The sequence below is a fragment of the Mesoplodon densirostris genome, chromosome X (assembly GCF_025265405.1).
Source record: "Mesoplodon densirostris isolate mMesDen1 chromosome X, mMesDen1 primary haplotype, whole genome shotgun sequence".
Taxonomy (NCBI): Eukaryota; Metazoa; Chordata; class Mammalia; order Artiodactyla; family Ziphiidae; genus Mesoplodon; species Mesoplodon densirostris.
In genome coordinates, this window is record NC_082681.1 from 85,542,675 (window position 1) to 85,566,707 (window position 24,033).

General features: G+C 40.0%; 1 protein-coding gene across 1 annotated transcript in view; it reads left to right on the forward strand.

Annotated features, from left to right (window-relative positions):
* The first annotated feature begins 1,797 nt into the window (after positions 1–1,797).
* Positions 1,798–24,033, forward strand: part of MTMR8 (myotubularin related protein 8) — a 197,698-nt gene continuing 175,462 nt past the window's right edge. The window contains exon 1 of the mRNA XM_060086730.1: positions 1,798–1,874. Within this exon, the coding sequence (XP_059942713.1) occupies positions 1,851–1,874 (24 nt within the window). The 5' untranslated portion in view covers positions 1,798–1,850. The remainder of the gene's footprint in view (positions 1,875–24,033) is intronic.

The window sequence follows — 24,033 nt, forward strand, 5'->3', positions numbered from 1 at the left end:
ACCCTACCAGCGGATAAGGATATAACTTGAGAATGAGATCAAGATTACCAAGGGAAGGAAAACAGAGAGAGTAGAAGAATGAGGACAGAAGCCAGGGAAATGGATAAATAAGGGCAAAGAGGAGTTGGGAGGAAGGCAAAAAAGGAATACTGAGGGATGCCGGCAATGAATCTGCTTTATAATAAAGGCCAAGGGAAGAGAGAATGTCAAAAAGGAAAATGAATCAACAGTGTAAAAAGCTGCAAAACAAATGGAGATTGAACACTGCGAAGAGCTATTGGATGCAGCAACTGGAGTTCAGGATGATTGTAAAAGAGCCAATTGAGAGGAGTGTTTAGCATGCAGTGAGTATGTTCTGAAGACGTGGAAGTGAAGGGATACTCGGGTCATGGATTGAGGGAAGGGCTTTTAGGCTAGGGAAAAAAGCAAAATATGATGAATAAGTAGTTTAACTAGCAAATGTTATGGATACTAAAAGAAGAAAAAATCACTTTGTAGGGAAGGTGATATTTCAAACCATAACATTACAATAGTGAGGTAGAAATGACCCTACAAATTGTGGCCAATACCATCATTGTAACCTTGGTCAATTTAAGGCCCAGAGAGGTGACATGATTTGCTCAAGGTCACACAGAAAGTTAGTGGCAGACCTGAGAGTAAAACCCAAGTTCTCCATTGACATATATACACTACCAAATGTAAAATAGATAGCTAGTGGGAAGCAGCTGCATCGCACAGGGAGATCAGCTCGGTGCTTTGTGACCACCTAAAGGGGTGGGATAGGGAAGGTGGGAGGGAGATGCAAGAGGGAGGGGATATGAGTATATATGTATACATATAGCTGATTCACTTTGTTATACAGCAGAAACTAACACGACATTGTAAAGCAATTATACTCCAATAAAGATGTTAAAAAAAACAAAAAAATACCCCAGGTTTTCCAACTCCCAGACTGTTGTTTTGGCCATCACAAGTCTGATTCAGAGAACACTACTGAGTAACTTCATCTCATCTGAGAGGTGGTCCAGTGGGTCCTTGGTCCTTTCCCCACATCTGTGATGACAAAAGTTATGAGGCTACTGTAATAGTCCAGGCTTTAACTAGATTGATGGTAGTAGGCTCCCCTGGATAAGGGGAGTGAAAGGAGGATATGCTTATAAACCATTTCAAAAATATTCTACAGTGACTTGCTCAAGGTCTCACAGGAAACTCTTCAGAAAACCAGTCATCACCACAAGGCAGTCTGTATTATCTCTGCCTGGTGCATCGCTGTTAACATTAAATAGTAGTGGAATGATACTGGTGCTCAGAATCCTTACAGCATCATGGGATGTGAGAAGGGTGTCAGCACTCGAGTCTGGGACTTAAGAACTCCCCGGCCAACCTGGAGTCTGAGCTAGAACAATCTGTCGTTGTTTTTTAATCTTAAGAAAATGGAAGCAGTCCTAGAAATATTTGTGAGCCTAATATGTCACTGTTTTGCCTCCTGTCTACATTCCTAGTAGATTTGCACTTAAAAAATATGAAAAAGCTCACAATCACTGGATTTTATTTAAACTAAGTGTTCTTAGAGAGCTAGAATGTATATTTAGCCGTTTCCCCTGCCAAAGAAACAGCATTTTGACAGGCTCCCCCAAAGAAAAGGGCATTTGCCAGGAAGCAAGATGGCGGGAGCGGCCATAGGCGAAGTGTCGTGATAGGAGCCTCCGCGAGGATCAGGTGACGAGAGCTTGATCCAGTACGGGGAGGGCGGGAGCTGGAACCCGGGTTGGGCAAGGAGGCAAGTAGAACGGTGGTGGCGGCAGCAGCCCGAGTAGCGGTGAGGCATTCGGGTGGCGGGAACCGCGGTCATGGACCATATCACGGTGCCCAAGGTAAGGAGAAGAGTTCGGCGAGGCTGGGAGCCGTGGGCTCCCTCTCGGTGCTCAGCCGTGAGCCCAGGCACGCCCCCTCAAGCCTTCTCAGGGTGCTCTTTGACGCCCTCTTCCGCGCGGGACCCGAGTGATATTCCTCGGTTCACACCCCCTTTCATCCAATCTGAATTTTCTTCTCCTTGGGATCCGCCTGCTGGTGGCTGCGGCGCGAAGGAGCGGTGGTCCTGTGCCAACCGTCCTCTCACGTGACGCCGACGCCACGCCGGTGCTTGCCTGCCGGATCCCTCCCTGACCTGTCCCTCCGACCCCAGCTCCTCCCGGCTCTCTAGTCTTTACCTCACACACGCCTTTACTCCAGCCTTTTATATACACTCGCTGCAGTTGTAACAGCCTTTCTTGAGCACCGCACTTGGCATTGCCTCCCGGAGAGTTACTTCCTTTATCCAGCGTTTCCCTACTCTCTTCTTGACTCCTCCCCTGACCTGCCCCAGCAGTTGCCCAGACCACCACCATCACCCCCACCCCAGCTCACCCGCATGCATATGTGGGTTTTGGGGGCAAAAGCATCTGTCCAGCCCCAAGGTGGGCTATGAGAAAGGAAGGAGGTGTAGCAGAGTGGACCTGGCCTTGCTCAGCCGGGAAGGAAAACGCGAGAGGTGACACTGCCAGGCCAGCTGGTGTCTGTGTATAGCTGACCCCCCAGTTAGAGCCTCGTCTACTTATTTTCTTTCCAGAGCCTACTCTTTCCCTCCCCAACTCCAGCCTCTTTCTATTCGAATTTCACATCCCTCCTGTCAGTTTTATTTCTACTATCAGGCCGAGGATCAGAGAAGAGTTACAACTAGTCTCTGCTTAATTTTTTTCTATCCATCATAATAGATGTGGCCCAGGCTAACTGACACGCACGTAAAAGCCCTGTATGTTGTAATCGAAAGAGCACGGATTTTGAAGCCGGAAGACTCTAGTTAGAATGCTGGTCCCCTCAACTAGTAGCTTATGACTGGACAAATTTATTTGGGATCTTAGAATTGCAATTCAGGGATCACAGAAAGTCTGGAAGAAACCAGAATAGTGTCCCACTAGAGGAAATGGCCAGGGTTTTTAGAGGAAAATAGGGACGTCAATGCAGGCTTATACAAGTTGTTTACCAACAATTTGGATTGGAGGGTAAAATTATTCTGTACGTAAGATTGAGTTATGGAATGCATCTTATTCATTACTAGGGAAAGTTATGTTTTCTTAGGCCAGATAAAGTCCAGTTCTCAATATTATTCTTTTAGCAACTCAGCAACTCTTTAGCAGTTTTAATTTAGAGTGTTCAGCAAAAGTCCAGCATGGGCAGCAAACGTGGAGGTCCTCAGGTCATGTCTTAGTCATTCCTGACATAGTTCTTTTCACATTTCCCCCTTTTGCCCATGCTTTTTCCTGAAGAAAACATCATTGGAACAATTCTTATTCCCACATAGCCAGAATAGCTTGGTTACCTGCTCCAGGTCCATCATGTCCCTTAGAGGGTGGTTGTGTGAATGAATCAATGGATGGATTGTAAAATTCATTGGAGGCACCGTGATGTTGTGCTGCCTCGAGTATATCAACTTGTGTGAACATCAACTGAGCAGTAGAATGGCTAAGTATAGAAGTAATCAATTTAAGCAAGCACTTTATCAATATAAAGAAGCTGACAACAATTATTAAGAGTATTAACCCAGTTTGAAGAACAGTTTTGAACCAAGATCCAATGTTTGAGGGTAACCAACTAAACAAATCAAACATTAGGGGAGTATTAAGACTATCAGAATGAAGTCAATTGGCCTTCTTTTGTTAAGATCTTAATTTGAGTTTCTACTATACCAGAGGCATTTATCCAAGTACAACAGGTGTTATTTAAGATGACACAGATACCTCCAAGTTCTGCAAGAAGGTAATCCAAGGCAAATCTTTTATCTAACATAACATGAGCAAGCAAATTCAGGGAGTCTTTTTGGGAACTTAATGCTCTAGCTGTGGCATTAGCTGTGTCTGCTATGGTAGCAGAGAGATTTTGAATAATTTTATCAATGGCTCCAACTCCCCACATGGTTTGAATAATTCTTAGGAACCTTTGAAATCCCTCAGAAGGGGTTTCTTGGCATAGGCAGAAAGTAGAGTGTGTGTACCATTTGGTAATTTCTGAAGAATTTAACACAGTCAAAGGACCTATGAAAAGTCCTAGAGCACATTGAGAATGTAGGGTTAGGGTGTTGGGGCAGGACATCCCACAGGTGGTACTCTTCCAACCACAAATAAAGACATAGATGGAACATAGAGAAAGGAAGTGTCAAAGGTGAAATTCAACCACGGGTTGGTTATATTTGAGCAGCCTAGAAGCCTTCCTTGTAGGAATACATGAGGGTTATCATGAGAATATGTTTCGTTTTTGCACAGTGAAGTAAAGTTGGGTGTTTGGAAGCTGGATCTGATGTTTCCAGGTAACCAAAGGGACTCGTTGGAACACATGTTCCTAAGGGAATATTCTGGGTTTTATCTGGTTCCAAACAAGGCAAACAAGGAAAGGGAACTGTGGATTTGAGTAGATGAACATGGTATGCTTGGAGAATAGATGAATTCTGAAGAGGATATGGTAGAGGGATACGAGTAAGATTGGAGATAGCCAAGGCAAGGGGATCCTGGGTATTCAGTGAATTATCTAGGGTGCTGATGGCATATCCAATAGTCTTTTAGATTTCCTCCAGTGGCTAGACTTTGGGAAATGCAGAATAAGGCATTATTTTCCCAGTCATAAGGAGCCTGGGTGGATAATAAGAGAGATAATAACATAACTCTAGTAAAAGAGCTATCCCAAGAAAAGTCAGCTATTTTAATATAAAGAAGACTAAGGGTAACTCCTCATCTTGGTTGGTGAAAGAATCCCAAGTGGAATAGATTAATCGAATGGGCAAGACTTGGAGCCAGAGGCTTATTCCCAGCAGAGTTAATGCAAGATAGAATTACCACTCATGGAGGATGCCCACTGTATGTAATAGGGTAAAGCACATTAATAAAACTGTAACTTCAAGGAGGAGTCCCAAAAGTTCAATTCTCCAGTCCTTCATAGTCAAAATCGAAGGACCAAAGGGCCAGGGTCATTTCCTCTAAACTTTAATTCCTAGCCATAACCTATTGATGAAAATTTTTAATCCTTGAAAGTATGTCTGTAAGAAGGAAAGGCAATTTGATGCCTCATCAGTTATTACATAATGAAGGAGATGTAACAACTCTATGATGACGGCCATTAAAACGAGGGTAACTTGAGGGATTTCATCAATGAGGATCATGGAGAGTACCAGCCTTGTCCAAAGTCTTGGGAGAGCCATCTACATTAGGTGCCATCTGAGTCACTTCTGGATCACTTTCAGCTTTAGGTCTCCAACTGTTTCAGAGGCCCACACAGGTGGGGAAGCCTTTTTTAAAAATTGGAAACATGAATCCAAGAATCAATGCCTTTAAGTTTAGCAGCACAGGGCGTTGGTTAAAAGTACCTAATAGGGTCCCTTCTATCTGGGTTGTAAGGAGTCCTTTAAAATATGTTTTTTCCAATAAACATAGTCCACTGGTTTTAAATTGTGGTGTTCTGTATCTCCATCTCCCAGGAGCTCACTGTGGAAAAAGTTTTCAACCAGGTGCTCATTTTTTTTAGAGCCTTAATGAGACTTTGACAATAATGTAAAAGATCTCCCTTGACTAGAAGGGGCTTATATAGTCCTGAGTCAAGAATCATGGGTTTTTCAATAATTTTTTCAAATGGTTACAGTTTGTGTTTTTGAAAGGGTATAGCTATTAAGTTTACCAGAACTATGGGTAGCAATTTAGGCCACGGAAGGCTGAAGGCCTCAGAGATTTTTGCTAGTTAGGTCTCGATTATGTCATTTGTTCTTTCCATTAGACCAGAAGAATGAGGATGATAGTCACAGTGGAAATGTGGTAGTATAGGACAGATTTCACAAACAGCATTTAGAATTTGTCCAGTGAAATGGACACCATTATCACTATGTAATTGCAGAGCAATTCCCCAACTAAGAATAATCCTTTCACTTTGTCACGGCTTACCCTTTCCCCTCCCCATATCCTCAAGTCCATTCTCTAGTAGGTCTGTGTCTTTATTCCCATCTTACCCCTAGGTTCTTCATGACATTTTTTTTCTTAGATTCCATATATATGTGTTAGCATATGGTATTTGTCATGGACATATATACACTACCAAACGTAAAATAGATAGCTAGTGGGAAGCAGCCGCATAGCACAGGGAGATCAGCTCGGTGCTTTGTGACCACCTAGAGGGGTGGGATAGGGAGGGTGGGAGGGTGGGAGACACAAGAGGGAAGAGATATGGGAACATATGTATATGTATAACTGATTCACTTCGTTATAAATCAGAAACTAACACACCATTGTAAAGCAATTATACTCCAATAAAGATGTTTAAAAAAAAGAATAATCCTTTCCAACAATATTTTGGCCACTGTAAGGGGAGTTGCATGTCTGCAAGGAAAGGCTTCCACCAAATGGGAATACATGCACATCATCATCAGAACATATTTGTATCCTTGAGAGGGAGACAGGTAGATAACACCCAGTTGACAAAGAGCAAAGGGACCAGGAGGCAAAGGAAAGTGGTTCTGAGAAGTATAAATAGGTTTTTCTAGGTTATACTTAGGACAGATCAGACACCTCTGACATATTTCAGCTACTACTTTGGGAGAAGGTTTCCAAAAGTATTGTTTTCCCCATGCTATCATTTTATCAGTTCCCCCAATGAGTCACTTAATGTATTAATTTTAGTATGGTTTCTTGAGTGGCTTCAGAAAGAGGAGGGTGGCCATTGGCTTATGCCAAAGCCCAGTAAGTTGATCAAATGTGCATCCTTCAGAAAACCACCTCTGTTACTTAGCTGTAGCATGCAATTGCCCATCTCTAATAATATCCTTTTTTCTTTTATTGGAGAATAGTTGCTTTACAATGTTGTGTTAGTTTCGGCTGTACAGCAAAGTGATTCAGCCATATGTATACATATATCTCCTCTTCCTTGGATTTCCTTCCCATTTAGGTAACCACATAGCCCTGAGTAGAGTTCCCTGTGCTATACAGTCTGTTCTCATTAGTTATCTATTTTATACATTAGTAGTGTATATATGTCAATCCCAATCTCCCAGTCCATCCCACTCCCCATTCCCCCCTTGGTATCCATATGTTTATTCTCTACGTCTGTGTCTCTATTTCTGCTTTGCAAATAAGTTAATCTATACCGTTTTTCTAGACTCCAAATATCTGCGTTAATATACGATATTAGTTTTTCTCTTTCTGACTTACTTCACTCTGTATGACAGTACCTAGGACCATCCATGTCTCTACAAATGACGCAATTTCGTTCACTTTTATGGCTGAGTAATATTCCATTGTATAGATGCACCACATCTTCTTTATCCATTCCTCTGTTGATGGGCATTTAGGTTGTTTCCATGTCCTGGCTATTGTAAATAGTGCTGCAATGAACATTTGGGTGCGTGTATCTTTTTGAATTATGGTTTTCTCCAGGTATATGCCCAGGAGTGGGATTGTTGAGTCATATGGTACTGCTATTTTTAGTTTTATAAGGAACCTCCATACTGTTCTCCATAGTGTCTGTACAAATTTACATTTCCACCAACAGTGTAGGGTTCCCTTTCTCCACACCCTCTCCAGCATTTATTGTTTGTAATTTTTTTGATGATGGCCATTCTAACCAGTGTGAGGTGATACCTCACTGTAGTTTTGATGTGCATTTCTCTAATAATTAGTGATGTTGTGCATCTTTTCATGTGTTTGTTGGCCATTTGTCTGTCTTCTTTGGAGAAATGTCTTCTGCCCATTTTTAAAAAATGTTTGGAGTAGAGTTGGTGTACATTGCTGTGTTTCTGCTGTACAGTGAAGGGAATCACCTATACATATACATATATCCCCTCTGTTTTTGGATTTCCTTCACGTTTAGGTCATCACAGAACATTAAGTAGAGTTCCCTATGCTATACAGCAGGTTCTCATTAGTTACCTATTTTATACATATTAGTGTATATATACCTATACCAATGTCCCAGTTCATCCCACCCGCACTTTTGCGTTAGTGTCCATATATTTGTTCTCTATGTGTGTCTGTTTCTGCCTTGTAGACAAGTTCTTCTGTAGCATTTTTCTAGATTCCACATATATTTGTTTTTCTCTTACTGACTTACTTCATTCTGTATGAAAGTCTCTAGGTCCATCCATGTCTCTACAAATGACCCCATATGTTACTTTTTATGGCCGAGTAATATTCCATTGTGTATATGTACCACATCTTCTTTATTTTTAACATCTTTATTGGAGTATATTTGCTTTACAAAAGTGTGTTAGTTTCTGCTTTATAACAAAGTGAATCAGTTATACATATTCATATGTTCCCATATCTCTTCCCTCTTGCATCTCCCTCCCTCCCATGTCCCTATCGCACTGCTCTAGGAGGTCACAAAGCACTGAGCTGATCTCACTGTGCCATACGGCTGCTTCCCACTAGCTACCTATTATACGTTTGGTAGTGTATATATGTCCATGCCACTCTCTCACTTTGTCACAGCTTACCCTTCCCCCTGCCCATATCCTCAAGTCCATTCTCTAGTAGGTCTGTGTCTTTATTCCCATCTTACACCTAGGTTTTTCATGACCTTTTTATTTTCCCTTAGATTCCATATATATGTGTTAGCATATGGTATTTGTTTTTCTCTTTCTGACTTACTTCACTCTGTATGACAGACTGTAGGTCCATCCACCTCACTACAAATAACTCAATTTCATTTCTTTTTATGGCTGAGAAATATTCCATTGTATATATGTGCCACATCTTCTTTATCCATTCATACGATGATGGACATTTAGATTGCTTCCATCTCCTGGCTATTGTAAATAGAGCTGCAATGAACATTTTTGGACATGACTCTTTTTGAATTATGGTTTTCTCAGGGTATATGCCCAGTAGTGGGATTGCTGGGTCGTATGGTAGTTCTATTTGTAGTCTTTGAAGGAAACTCCATACTGTTTTCCATAGGGACTGTATCAATTTACATTCCCACCAGCAGTGCAGGAGGGTTCACTTTTCTCCAGACCCTCTCCAGCATTTATTGTTTCTAGATTTTTTGATCATGGCCATTCTGACCGGTGTGAGTTGATATCTCATTTTAGTTTTGATTTGCATTTCTCTAATGATCAATGATGATGAGCCTTCTTTCATGTGTTTGTTGGCAAACTGTATATCTTCTTTGGAGAAATGTCTATTTAGGTCTTCTGCCCATTTTTGGATTGGGTTGTTTGTAATTGAGCTGCATGAGCTGCTTGTAAATTTTGGAGATTAATCCTTTGTCAGTTGCTTCATTTGCATACATTTCCTCCCATTCTGAGGGTTGTCTTTTGGTCTTGTTTATGGTTTCCTTTGCTGTGCAAAAGCTTTGAAGTTTCATTAGGTCCTATTTGTTTATTTTTGTTTTTATTTCCATTTCTCTAGGAGGTGGGTCCAAAAGGATCTTGCTGTGATTTATGTCATAGAGTGTTCTGCCTATGTTTTCCTCTAAGAGTTTGATAGTTTCCGGCCTTACATTTAGATCTTTAATCCATTTTGAGTTTATTTTTGTGTATGGTGTTAGGGAGTGTTCTAATCTCATACTTTTACATGTACTTGTCCAGTTTTCACTGCACAACTTATTGAAGAGGCTGTCTTTTCTCCACAGTATATGCTTGACTCCTTTATCAAAAATAAGGTGACCATATGTGTATGGGTTTATCTCTGGGCTCTCTATCCTGTTCCATTGATCGATCTTTCTGTTTTTGTGCCGGTACCATACTGTCTTCATTATTGTAGCTTTGTAGTATAGTCTGAAGTCAGGGAGCCTGATTCCTCCAGCTCCATTTTTCATTCTCAAGATTGCTTGGGCTATTCGGGGTCTTTTGTGTTTCCATACAAATTGTGAATTTTTTTGTTGTAGTTCTGTGAAAAATGCCAGTGGTAGTTTGATAGGGATTGCATTTAATCTGTAGATTGCTATGGGTAGTTAGAGTCATTTTCACAGTATTGATTCTTCCAATCAAGGAACATGGTATATCGTTCCATCTATTTGTATCATCTTTAATTTCTTTTGTCAGTGTCTTATAATTTTTTGCATACAGGTCTTTTGTCTCCTTAGGTAGGTTTATTCCTAGATATTTTATTATTTTTGTTCCAGTGGTAAATGGGAGTGTTTTCTTAATTTCACTTTCAGATTTTTCATCATTAGTATACAGGAATGTCAGAGATTTCTGTGCATTAATTTTGTATCCTGGTACTTTACCAAATTCATTGATTAGCTGTAGTACTTTACTGGTAGCATCTTTGTTATTCTCTATGTATAGTATCATGTCATCTGCAAACAGTGACAGCTTTACTTCTTCTTTTCCCATTTGCATTCCTTTTATTTCTTTTTCTTCTCTGATTGCTGTGGCTACAACTTCCAAAACTATGTTCAATAAGAGTGGTGAGAGTGGGCAACCTTGTCTTTTTCCTGTTCTTAGTGGAAATGTTTTCAGTTTTTCAGCATTGAGGATGATGTTGGCTGTGGGTTTGTCATATATTGCCTTTATTATGTTGAGGAAAGTTGCCTCTATGCCTATTTTCTTCAGAGTTTTTATTATAAATGGGTGTTGAATTTTGTCGAAAGCTTTCTCTGCATGTATTGCGATGATCATATGGTTTTTCTCCTTCAATTTGTCAATGTGGTGTATCACGTTGATTGATTTTTGTATATTGAAGAATCCTTGCATTCCTGGAATAAACCCCACTTGATCATGGTGTATGATCCTTTTAATGTGCTGGTGGATTCTGTTTGCTAGTATTTTGTTGAGGATTTTTGCATATATGTTTATCAGTGATATTGGCCAGTAGTTTTCTTTGTGACATCCTTGTCTGGTTTTGGTATCAAGGTGATGGTGGCCTTGTAGAATGAGTTTGGGAATGTTCCTCCCTCTGCTATATTTAGGAAGAGTTTGAGAAGGACAGGTGTTAGCTCCTCTCTAATTGTTTGATAGAATATGCCTGTGAAGCCATCAGGTTGTGGACTTTTGTTTGCTGGAAGATTTTTAATCAGTCTCATTTTCAGTGCTTGTGATTGTTCTGTTCATATTTTCTATTTCTTCCTGGTTCAGTCTTGGCAGGTTGTGCATTTCTGAGAATTTGTCTATTTATTCCAGATTGTCCATTTTATTGGCACAGTTGCTTGTAGTAATATTTCATGATCTTTTGTATTTCTGCAGTGTCAGTTGTTACTTCTCCTTTTTCATTTCTAATTCTATTGATGTGAATCTTCTCCCTTTTTTTTCCTGATGAGTGTGGCTAACGGTTTATCAATTTTGTTTATCTTCTCAGCGAACCAGCTTTTTGTTTTATTGATGGTTGCTATCGTTTCCTTCATTTATTTTTCATTTACTTCTGATCTAATCTTTTTGATTTCCTTCTTCTAACTTTGGGGTATTTTTGTTCTTCTTTGTCAAATTGTGTTAGGAGCAAGGTTAGGTTGTTTATTTGAGATGTTTCCTGTTTCTTAAGGTAGGATTTTATTGCTATGAACTTCCCTCTTAGAACTACTTTTGCTGCACCCATAGGTTTTGGGTCGTCGTGTCTCCATTGTCATTTGTTTGTATGTATTTTTTGATTTCCTCTTTGATTTCTTCAGTGATCACTTCGTTATTAAGTAGTGTATTGTTTAGCCTCCATGTGGCTGTATTTTTTACAGATCTTTTCCTGTAATTAATATTGAGTCTCATAGCATTGTGTTCGGAAAAGATACTTGATACAATTTCAATTTTCTTAAATTTACCAAGGCTTGATTTGTGACCAAAAATATGATCTATCCTGGAGAATGTTCCACGAGCACTTGAGAAAAATGTGTATTCTGTTGTTTTTGGATGGAATGTCCTTTAAATATCAATTAAGTCCATCTTGTTTAATGTATCATTTAAAGCTTGTGTTTCCTTATTTATTTTCATTTTGGATGACCTGTCCATTGGTGAAAGTGGGGTGTTAAAGTCCCCTACTATGAATGTGTTTCTGTTGATTTCCCCTTTTATGGCTGTTAGTATTTGCCGTATGTACTGAGGTGCTCCTATGTTGGGTGCATAATTAGTTACAATTGCTATATCTTCTTCTAGGATCGATCCCTTGATCATTATGTAGTGTCCTTCTTTGTGTCTTGTTTTTATTTTAAAGTCTATTTTGTCTGATATGAGAATTGCTACTCCAGCTTTCTTTTGGTTTCCATTTCCATGGAATGTCTTTTTCCATCCCTTCACTTTCAGTGTGTATGTGTCCCTAGGTCTGAAGTGGGTCTGTTGTAGACAGCATATATATGGGTCTTTTTTTTTGGTATCCATTCAGCCTGTGTGTGTGTTTTGGTGGGAGCATTCAGTCCATTTACATTTAAGGTAATTATCGATATGTATGTTCCTATTCCCATTTTCTTAATTGTTTTTGGTTTTTTATTGTAGGTCTTTTCCTCCTCTTGTGTTTCTTGCCTAGAGAAGTTCCTTTAGCATTTGTTGTAAAGCTGGTTTTGTGGTGCTGAACTCTCAGCTTTTCCTTGTCTGTAAAGAATTTAATTTCTCCATCAAATCTGAATGGGATCCTTGCTGGGTAGAGTAATCTTGGTTGTAGGTTTTTTTCCTTCATCGCTTTAAGTATGTTCTGCCACTCCCTTCTGGCTTGCAGAGTTTCTGCTGAAAGATCAGCTGTTAACCTTATGGGGATTCCCTTGTGTGTTATTTGTTGTTTTTCCTTTGCTGCTTTAATATGTTTTCTTTGTATTTAATTTTTGACAGTTTGATTATTATGTGTCTTGGCATGTTTCTCCTTGGATTTATCCTGTATGGGACTCTCTGTGCTTCCTGGACGTGATTAAGTATTTCCTTTCCCATATTAGGGAAGTTTTCAACTATAATCTCTTCAAGTATTTTCTCAGTCCCTTTCTTTTTCTCTTCTTCTTCTGGGACCACTATAATTTGAATATTGGTACGTTTAATGTTGTCCTAGAGGTCTCTGAGACTGTCCTCAGTTCTTTTCATTCTTTTTTCTTTATTCTGCTCTGCAGTAGTTATTTCCACTATTTTATCTTCCAGGTCACTTATCCGTTCTTCCACCTCAGTTATTCTGCTATTGATCCCTTCTAGAGTATTTTTAATTTCATTTATTGTGTTGTTCATTGTTGCTTGTTTCATCTTTAGTTTTTCTAGGTCCTTGTTAAATGTTTCTTGTATTTTCTCTATTCTATTTGCAAGATTTTGGATCACCTTTTACTATCCATATTCTGAATTCTTTTTCAGGTAGACTGCCTATTTCCTCTTCATTTGTTATGTCTGGTGGGTTTTTATCTTGCTACTTCATCTGCTGTGTGTTTTTTTATCTTCTCATTTTGCTTATCTTACTGTGTTTGGGGTCTACTTTTTGCAGGCTGAAGGTTCGTAGTTCCCATTGTTTTTTTTGTTTGTTTGTTTGTCTGTTAGCAGTGGCTAAAGTTGGTTCAGTGGGTTGTGTAGGCTTCCTGGTTGAGGGGACTAGTGCCTGTGTTCTGGTGGATGAGGCTGGATGTTGTCTTTCTGGTTGGCAGGTCCACGCCTGGTGGTGTGTTTTGGGGTGTCTGTGAACTTATTATGATTTTAGGTAGCCTGTCTGCTAATGGGTGGGGTTGTGTTCCTGTCTTGCTAGTTGTTTGCCATAGGGTGTCCAGCACTGTAGCTTGCTGGTCGTTGAGTGAAGCTGGGTGATGGTGTTGAGATGGAGATCTCTGGGAGGTTTTTGCCATTTGAATTATGTGGAGCTGGGAGGTCTCTTGTGGACCAGTGTCCTGAAATTGGCTCTCCCACCTCAGAGGCACAGCACTGACTCATGGCTGCAACACCAAGAGCCTTTCATCCACATGGCGTATAATAAAATGGAGAAAATATAGAAAGGAAGAAAGAAAGAAAGAAGAAAGAAGAGAAAGAAGGAAGGAAGGAAGGAAAAGAAAAAATAAAGATAATGTCAAATAAAGTTATTAAAATAAAAAATAATCATAAAGACAAACTTTTTTTTAAAGTTAAAAAAAAAAGAAACAAGCAAACAAACAAAAATAATGGACAGACAGAACCCTAGGACAAATGGTGAAAGCAAAGCTATACAGACAAAATGTCACACAGAAGCATACACCTACACACTTAGAAAAAGAGGAAAAGGAGAAAAAATAATATATCTTGCTCTCAAAGTCCACTTCATCAGTTTGGGATGATTCGTTGTGTATTCATGTATTCCACCGATGCAGGGTACATCACGTTGATTGTGGAGATTTATTCCGCTGCTCCTGAGGCCCCTGGGAGAAATTTCCCATTCTGTTCTTTGTTTGCACAGCTCCTGTGGTTCAGCTTTGGATTTGGCCATGCCTCTGCATGTCGGTCGCCGGAGGTCGTCTGTTCTTCACTCAGACAGGACGGGGTTAATGTAGCCACTGTTTCGGGGGCTCTGGCTCACTCAAGCGGGGGGGCGGGAGGGGCACGGAGTGGGGGTTGAGCCTGCGGCAGCAGAGGCCGGCATGACGTTGCACTAGCTTGTGGTGTGCCTTGCGTTCTCCTGTGGAAGTTGTCCCTGGATCACGGGACCCTGGCAGTGGTGGGCTGCACAGCCTCCTGGTAGGGGATGTGTGGATAGTGACCTGTGCTCACACACAGGATTCTTGGTGGTGGCAGAAGTTGCCTTTGCATCTCATGCCTGTCTCTGGGCTCTGCGCTGACAGCCATGGCTCATGCCAGTCTTGGAGCTCCTTTAAGCAGCACTCTTAATCCCCTCTCCTCGTGCACTAGGAAACAAAGAGGGAAGAAAAACTCTCTTTCTTCTTAGGCTGTTCCAGACTTTTTCCCAGACTCCCTCCTGGCTAGCAGTGATGCACTGACTCCTTCAGGCTATGTTCACGCCACCAGTCCTCTTCCTGCGATCTGACAGAAGCCCAAGCCTCAGCTCGCAGCCCGCGCCCCCACCCTGGCAGGTGAGCAGACAAGCCTCTCGGGCTGGTGAGTGGTGGTGGTCGGCACCGATCCTCTGTGTGGGAATCTCTCCGCTTTGCCCTCTGCACCCTTGTTGCTGTGCTCTCCTCCACAGCTCCGAAGTTTCCCCCCCGCCACCCACAGTCTCTGCCGATGAAGGGGCTTCTAGTGTGTGGAAACCTTTACTCCTTCACAGCTCCCTCCCACTGGTGCAGGTCCCATCCCTATTCTTTTATCTCTGTTTATTCTTTTTTTCTTTTGACCTACCCAGGTACGTGGGGAGTTTCTTGCCTTTTGGGAGGTCTGAGGTCTTCTGCCAGCGTTCAGTGGGTGTTCTGTAGGAGTTGTTCCACGTGTAGATGTATTTCTGATGTATCTGTGGGGAGGAAGGTGATCTCCGCATCTTACTCTTATGCCGTCTTCTATCTTTGCGCTTTCTATCCTGTTCAATTCATCTATATTTCTGTCTTTGTGGCAGTACCATACTGTCTTGATCACTGTAGCTTTGTAGTATAGTCTGAAGTCTGGGAGCCTGATTCCTCCAGCTCCGTTCTTCTTTCTCAAGACTGCTTTGGTTATTTGGGATCTTTTTTGTTTCAATACAAATTGTGAAATCATTTCTAGTTCTCAGAAAAATGACATTGGTAGTTTGATAGTGATTGCTTTGAATCTGTAGATTGCTTTGGGTAGTAGAGTCATTTTCACAATGTTGATTCTTCCAATCCAAGAACATGATATATCTCTCCATCTGTTTGTATCATCTTTAATTTCTTTCATCAGTGTCTTATAGTTTTCTGCATATAGGTCTTTTGTCTCCTTAGGTAGGTTTATTCCTAGGTATTTTATTCTTTTTGTTGCAGTGGTAAATGGAAGTGTTTCCTGAATTTCTCTTTCAGATTTTTCATCATTAGTGTGTAGGAATGCAAGAGATTTCTGTTTATTAATTTTGTATCCTGCTACTTTACCAAATTCATTGATTAGCTCTAGTAGTTTTCTTGTAGCACCTTTAGGATTCCCTTTGTATGTTATCATGTCATCTGCAAACAGTGACAGCTTTACCTCTTCTTTTCCAATTTGGATTCCTTTTATTTCTTTTTCTTCTTTGATTACTGTGGTTACAACTTCCAAAATGATGTTAAATAATATCAGTGAGAGTGGGCAACCTTGTCTTGTTCCTGACCTTAGTGGAAATGGTTTCAATTTTTCACCATTGAGAATAATGTTGGCTGTGGGTGTGTCATATATGGTCTTTATTATGTTGAGTTAAGTTCCCTCTGTGCCTACTTTCTGGAGGGTTTTTATCATATATTGGTGTTGAATTTTGTTGAATGCTTTTTCTGCATTTATTGAGATGATTCTATCATTTTTCTCTTTCAATTCATTAATATGATTTATCACATTGTTTGATTTGTATATATTGAAGAATCTTTGCATTCCTGGGATAACCTCCACTTGATCATGGTGTATTATCCTTTTAATGTGCTGTTGGATTCTGTTTGCTAGTATTTTGTTGAGGATTTTTGCATCTGTGTTCTTCAGTGATATTGGCCTGTAGTTTTCTTTTTTGTGACATCTTTTTCTGGTTTTCGTATCTGGGTGATGGTGGCCTCGTATAATGAGTTTGGGAGTGTTGCTCCCTCTGCTATATTTTGGAATGGTTTGAGAAGGATAGGTGTTAGCTCTTCTCTAAATGTTTGATATATTTAGACTGTGAAGACATCTGGTCGTGGGCTTTTGTTTGTTGCAGGATTTTTAATCACAGTCTCAATTTCAGTGCTTTTTTTTTCTTTTTTGAGAGTCCAGAAATAAATCATTACATTTATTATCAGTTAATTAAAAAATTATTGAGGTAAAATGTCATAACTTAAAATTTTCCATCTTAGTCATTTTTAATTGTACACTTCTGTGGTATTAAGTACATTCATAATGTTGTGCAACCATCACAACCATTCATCTTCATAACTTTTAATCTTGTAAAACTGAAACCCTATACCAATTAAACAATAACCCCTCCTCCCAGCCCCTGGCAACCACAATTCTACTTTCTCTCTCTAGATTTTGACTACTCTAAGTATCTACTTCATATAAGCAGAAATGTGCACTATTTGTCTTTTTGTGACTGGCTCATTTCAATCACCATAATGTCCTCAAGGTTTATCCATGTTGTAGCATATGTCAGAATTTCCTTCCTTTTTAAGGCTAAATAATATTCCACTGTATGTTTATACTACATTGTAGCATTCAGTCATCCATCGATGGGCACTTAGGTTGCTTCCATGATTGTACTATTGTGAATAATACTGGTATGAACATGGGTGTACAAATGTCTATTTGAGTCCCTGATTCCACTTCTTCTGGGCATATACCCAGAAGTGGAATGCTAGATCATATGGTAATTGTATTTTTAATATTTTGAGGAACTGCCATAGTGGCTGTACCATTTTACTTTCCCACCAGCAATGTACAAGGGTTCCAGTTTCTCCACATCTCCACTAAGATGTGTTTTTTTTTCTATTCTTTTCTTTTTTTTTGATAGTACCCATCCTAATGGATGTGGGGAGGTATCTCATTATAGTTTTGATTTCCATTTCCCTAATGATTAGTGATGTTGAGCATCTTTTCATGTGGTTATTGGCCATTTATAGACAACTTTTTAATTTTTAAATTTTTTTATTTTTGGGTGTGTGGGGTCTTTGTTGTGGCACGTGGGATCTTCGTTGTGGCACAGGCTTCTCTCTAGTGGTGGCACAAGGGCTCAGTAGTTGCAGCACATGGGCTTAGTTGCCCTGCAGCATGTGGGATCTTAGTTCCCTTACCAGGGATTGAACCCACATCCCCTGCATTGGGAGGTGGATTCTTAACCACTGGACCACCAGGGAAGTCCGACAACTTTTTTTTTTTTTTTTTTTTTTTCTTTTTGCGGTATGTGGGCCTCTCACTGTTGTGGCCTCTCCCGTTGCGGAGCACAGGCTCCGGATGCGCAGGCCCAGCGGCCATGGCTCACGGGCCCAGCCGCTCCGCGGCATATGGGATCCTCCCAGACCGGGGCACGAGCCCGTATCCCCTGCATCGGCAGGCGGACTCTTAACCACTTGCTCCACCAGGGAGGCCCGTCCGACAACTTTTTTAATTTTTGTTTTTTGTTTTGGCTGTGCCTTGCAGCTATGTGGGATCTTAGTTGCCCAACCAAAGATCAAACCCATACCCCCTGCAGTGGAAGCATGGAATCCTAACCACTGGACCACCAGGGAATTCCCCCTTATTGGCCATTTATATAACTTCTTTGGAGAAATGTATGGAGGTTCCTTAAAAAAAACTACAAATAGAACTACCATATGACCCAGCAATCCCACTACTAGGCACATACCCTGAGAAAACCATAATTCAGAAAGAGACATGTACCAAAATGTTCATTGCAGCTCTATTCACAATAGCCCGGAGATGGAAACAACCTAAGTGTCCATCATCGGATGAATGGATAAAGAAGATGTGGCACATATATACAATGGAATATTACTCAGCCATAAAAAGAAGCGAAATTGAGCTATTTGTAATGAGGTGAATAGACCTAGAGTCTGTCATACAGAGTGAAGTAAGTCAGAAAGAGAAAGACAAATACCGTATGCTAACACATATATATGGAATTTAAGAAAAAAACAATGTCATGAAGAACCTAGGGGTAAAACGGGAATAAAGGCACAGACCCACTTGAGAATGGACTTGAGGATATGTGGAGGGGGAAGGGTAAGCTGTGACAAAGCGAGAGAGAGGCATGGACATATATACACTACCAAACGTAAGGCAGATAGATAGTGGGAAGCAGCCGCATAGCACAGGAAGATCAGCTTGGTGCTTTGTGACCGCCTGGAGGGGTGGGATAGGGAGGGTGGGTGGGAGGGAGACGCAAGAGGGAAGGGATATGGGAACAGATGTATATGTATAACTGATTCACTTTGTTACAAAGCAGAAACTAACACACCATTGTAAAGCAATTATACTCCAATAAATATGTAAAAAAATATGAAACTTTCCTAAAAGCAGATAATTTTTGGCTTGACTTCCAGGAAACTGAGAACTAAATTTAGTGTTCCATCATATTAACTACATTAGCCCTTGTATTTAGCATTATTGCTTCCTCCTCCTTTTTCATGGCTTTGATTTTCTGTTCTGATAGCATGATTGTAGATTTATGTTTTATTATAAACCACCTCAAATTCATTTAGGAAGAGGCAAGTTCTAAATCAAGATGAATCTGGGTAAAGTGTTTTTCCTTATCAAGGAAATGTGACTTCTAGAGACAAGGGTTATACTCCTCTTTCAGTTCTCAAAAACCTAAATCCAGTTGGCTTCGCTTTGATCCTTTCAGTCAAGGAAGTAGTATCATGTAGTGGGGAAAAAACATGGACAGAGCCAGGTTTGAATTCCAGATGTATTATTTCTTAACTATGAGCTCTTGGGCAAATCGCTCAAAAGATCTGGGTCTCAGTTTACTCCTTTGTAAAATGGAGGTAATATCTACAACTTGGGAGTATGATGAAGATTAAGATATGGTATGATAAGGGACTGACACAAATTAAGTGTTCCATGACTATGTATTCCCTTCTTTTTCCATCAGAGCCAAACACCAATGGTAGAGGCTTTAGTATATGTATTAGTCCTCAAGGGTCTCAAAGATCAGCCCGTCTCAAAGAGGAGTATTTTCCTGAGCATCCTGAGTACCAAGGCTCTTGGCAGTACAGTTAAGAGAGAAAGCCTACCAAGGAAGCCCTGGTAGCAGTGGTCTGATACTGTGGCCACTATTTTATAGGGATTGGAATTGTTTTCCTCACCACCAGAACTTCCTCCTTTGACATAACTTTGTACTTGGGAAACCCCAATGAATATATTACTCCTAGAAACCATTGGGATTTATTTTAGTTAGGGTTGTCTTTTAAACATCATTTTGTGGTTTTGTGGTGCAATATTTAAGTGCTTTAGAAAGAGTTTTCGATAATCTCCAAAGACATTTTCCTTGATTGAGAAATGCATACTGGACAGGGAGTCAGGAGGCCTGGGCTGATACTGACATGCTGCATGACCTTAGGTTTTATTTTCCTTGTGGATAAAATAATAATATTTAACCTTTATTGAGCAATTACTAAGTGTCAGGAACTATTGTAAGTGCTTTACATAAATATTGCATATTTATATACTAATTTAAGACTCACAACAATAACTATCATTATCCTCATTTCAAAGAAAAAGAAATTAAAACCGAGAAAGCTTAAGCAACTTGCTCAGAGTCAGAAAATGAAGCAGTGTGTGACTCAAGTCTGTGCTCATAACCCCTACACTGTACTGCTTCAATAAAATGAGCAGATTGGATTATACCAGCACTTCCTAAACTTTGTGCCTGATGACCACTAGTCCCACAAGATAAGTTGTTTAAAAAAGAAAAAAAAAGATTCTAAGGTAAAATATGTTGACACCACAAACACTGTGGAGATTGATAGTGAATTTTAACCTGTTAAAGTCTCTGAGAAACCCTGTAAGAAACCTGCTTATAATGCAGTGTTTCCCTAACCTGACCACAGAACTCTGTGTGTATGTGTGTGCGTGCATGTGTGTGCATATGCATGCACACACATCTATTAACATTCTGTGGAACTAGGGTTTATAGAACGTGCTTTGAGAAATGCTGGTGTTAATCTGGAAGATTCATTCTCTTAAGTGCTTCTAGCACTTAATAATGATAGGTATGTGGACTGTAAAATGCAGCATTCCTTTCTGAGTCTCAAGTTTTCTTTAATTGGAGGGGTGCTGCAAATTACGGTGTGATGAGGCATAAATTCAAGGCTGGTCTGGGTTGCATTTTTAACACTTGCTTCAAATGACCTTGTACATCCTAACACAAAAGACGTCATTTGCCCTCTACCTTTTCCTTTCCTCCTTCCTGCCCTGTTACATATTTTCTCACTTATTACTTAAAAGAAGAGACTTAAATCACAGATGCTTGTTAGGAAAACAGGAGAAAGCTTTTTTAATATGTGCAGGGTGCAGCAATTGTTTTTTTTTTTAATCTATTTTTTTTATTAGTTTCTGCTTTATAACAAAGTGAATCAGTCATACATATACATCTGTTCCCACATCCCCTCCCTCATGCATCTCCCTCCCTCCCACCCTCCCCATCCCTCCCCTCCAGGCGGTCACAAAGCACCAAGCTGATCTCCCTGTGCTCTGCGGCTGCTTCCCACTATCTATCTACCCTACGTTTGGTAGTGTATATATGTCCATGCCTCTCTTTCGCTTTGTCACAGCTTACCCTTCCCCCTCCCTACATCCTCAAGTCCATTCTCAAGTAGGTCTGTGTCTTTATTCCCGTTTTACCCCTAGGTTCTTCATGACATTTTTTTTCTTATATTCCATATATATGTGTTAGCATACGGTATTTGTCTTTCTCTTTCTGACTTACTTCACTCTGTATGACAGACTCTAGGTCTATCCACCTCATTACAAATAGCTCAGTTTCGTTTCTTTTTATGGCTGAGTAATATTCCATTGTATATATGTGCCACATCTTCTTTATCCATTCATCCGATGATGGACACTTAGGTTGTTTCCATCTCCGGGCTATTGTGAATAGAGCTGCAATGAACATTTTGGTACATGTCTCTTTTTGAATTATGGTTTTCTCAGGGTATATGCCTAGTAGTGGGATTGCTGGATCATATGGTAGTTCTATTTTTAGTTTTTTAAGGAACCTCCATAGTGTTCTCCATAGTGGCTGTACCAATTCACATTCCCACCAGCAGTGCAAGAGTGTTCCCTTTTCTCCACACCCTCTCCAGCATTTATTGTTTCTAGATTTCTTGATGATGGCCATTCTGACTGGTGTGAGATGATATCTCATTGTAGTTTTGATTTGCATTTCTCTAATGATTAATGATGTTGAGCATTCTTTCATGTGTTTGTTGGCAGTCTGTATATCTTCTTTGGAGAAATGTCTATTTAGGTCTTCTGCCCATTTTTGGATTGGGTTGTTTGTTTTTTTGCTATTGAGCTGCATGAGCTGTTTATAAATTTTGGAGATTAATCCTTTGTCAGTTGCTTCATTTGCAAATATTTTCTCCCATTCTGAGGGTTGTCTTTTGGTCTTGTTTATGGTTTCCTTTGCTGTGCAAAAGCTTTGAAGTTTCATTAGGTCCCATGTGTTTATCTTTGTTTTTATTTCCATTTCTCTAGGAGGTGGGTCCAAAAGGATCTTGCTGTGATTTATGTCATAGAGTGTTCTACCTATGTTTTCCTCTAAGAGTTTGATAGTTTCTGGCCTTACATTTAAGTCTTTAATCCATTTTGAGCTTATTTTTGTGTATGGTGTTAGGGAATGATCTAATCTCATACTTTTACATGTCCCTGTCCAGTTTTCCCAGCACCACTTATTGAAGAGGCTGTCCTTTCTCCACTGTACATTCCTGCCTCCTTTATCAAAGATAAGTTGGCCATATGTGCGTGGGTTTATCTCTGGGCTTTCTATCCTGATCCACTGATCTATCTTTCTGTTTTTATGCCAGTACCACACTGTCTTAATTACTGTAGCTTTGTAGTATAGTCTGAAGTCAGGGAGCCTGATTCCTCCAGCTCCTTTTTTCGTTCTCAAGATTGCTTTGGCTATTCGGGGTCTTTTGTTTTTCCAAACAAATTTTGAAATTTTTTGTTCTAGTTCTGTGAAAAATGCCAGTGGTAGTTTGATAGGGATTGCATTGAATCTGTAGATTGCTTTGGGTAGTAGAGTCATTTTCACAATATTGATTCTTCCAATCCAGGAGCATGGTATATCTCTCCATCTGTTTCTATCATCTTTAATGTCTTTCATCAGTGTCTTATAATTTTCTGCATACAGGTCTTTTGTCTCCTTAGGTAGGTTTATTCCTAGATATTTTATTCTTTTTGTTGCAATGGTAAATGGGAGTGTTTTCTTGATTTCATTTTCAGATTTTTCATCATTAGTGTACAGGAATGCCAGAGATTTCTGTACATTAATTTTGTAACCTGCTACTTTACCAAATTCATTGATTAGCTCTAGTAGTTTTTCGGTAGCATCTTTAGGATTCTCTATGTATAGTATCATGTCATCTGCAAACAATGACAGCTTTACTTCTTCTTTTCCCATTTGGATTCCTTTTATTTCCTTTTCTTCTCTGATTGCTGTGGCTAAAACTTCCAAAACTAGGTTGAATAAGAGTGGTGAGAGTGGGCAGCCCTGTCTTGTTCCTGATCTTAGTGGAAATGGTTTCAGTTTCTCACCATTGAGGACAATGTTGGCTGTGGGTTTGTCGTATATGGCCTTTATTATGTTGAGGAAAGATCCCTCTATGCCTACTTTCTGCAGGGTTTTTATCATAAATGGGTGTTGAATTTTGTCGAAAGCTTTCTCTGCATCTATTGAGATGATCATATGGTTTTTCTCCTTCAACTTGTTAATATGGTGTATCACATTGATTGATTTGCGTATATTGAAGAATCCTTGCATTCCTGGAATTAACCCCACTTGATCATGGTGTATGATCCTTTTAATGTGCTGTTGGATTCTGTTTGCTAGTATTTTGTTGAGGATTTTTGCATCTATGTTCATCAGTGATATTGGCCTGTAGTTTTCTTTCTTTGTGACATCCTTGCCTGGTTTTGGTATCAAGGTGATGGTGGCCTCGTAGAATGAGTTTGGGAGTGTTCCTTCCTCTGAAATTGTTTGGAAGAGTTTGAGAAGGATGGGTGTTAGCTCTTCTCTAAATGTTTGATAGAATTCGCCTGTGAAGCCATCTGGTCCTGGGCTTTTGTTTGATGGAAGATTTTTAATCACAGTTTCAATTTCAGTGCTTGTGATTGGTCTATTCATATTTTCTATTTCTTCCTGAGTCAGTCTTGGCAGGTTGTGCATTTCTAAGAATTTGTCCATTTCTTCCAGGTTGTCCATTTTATTGGCATAGAGTTGCTTGTAGTAATCTCTCATGATCTTTTGTATTTCTGCAGTGTCAGTTGTTACTTCTCCTTTTTCATTTCTAATTCTATTGATTTGAGTCTTCTCCCTTCTTTTCTTGATGAGTCTGGCT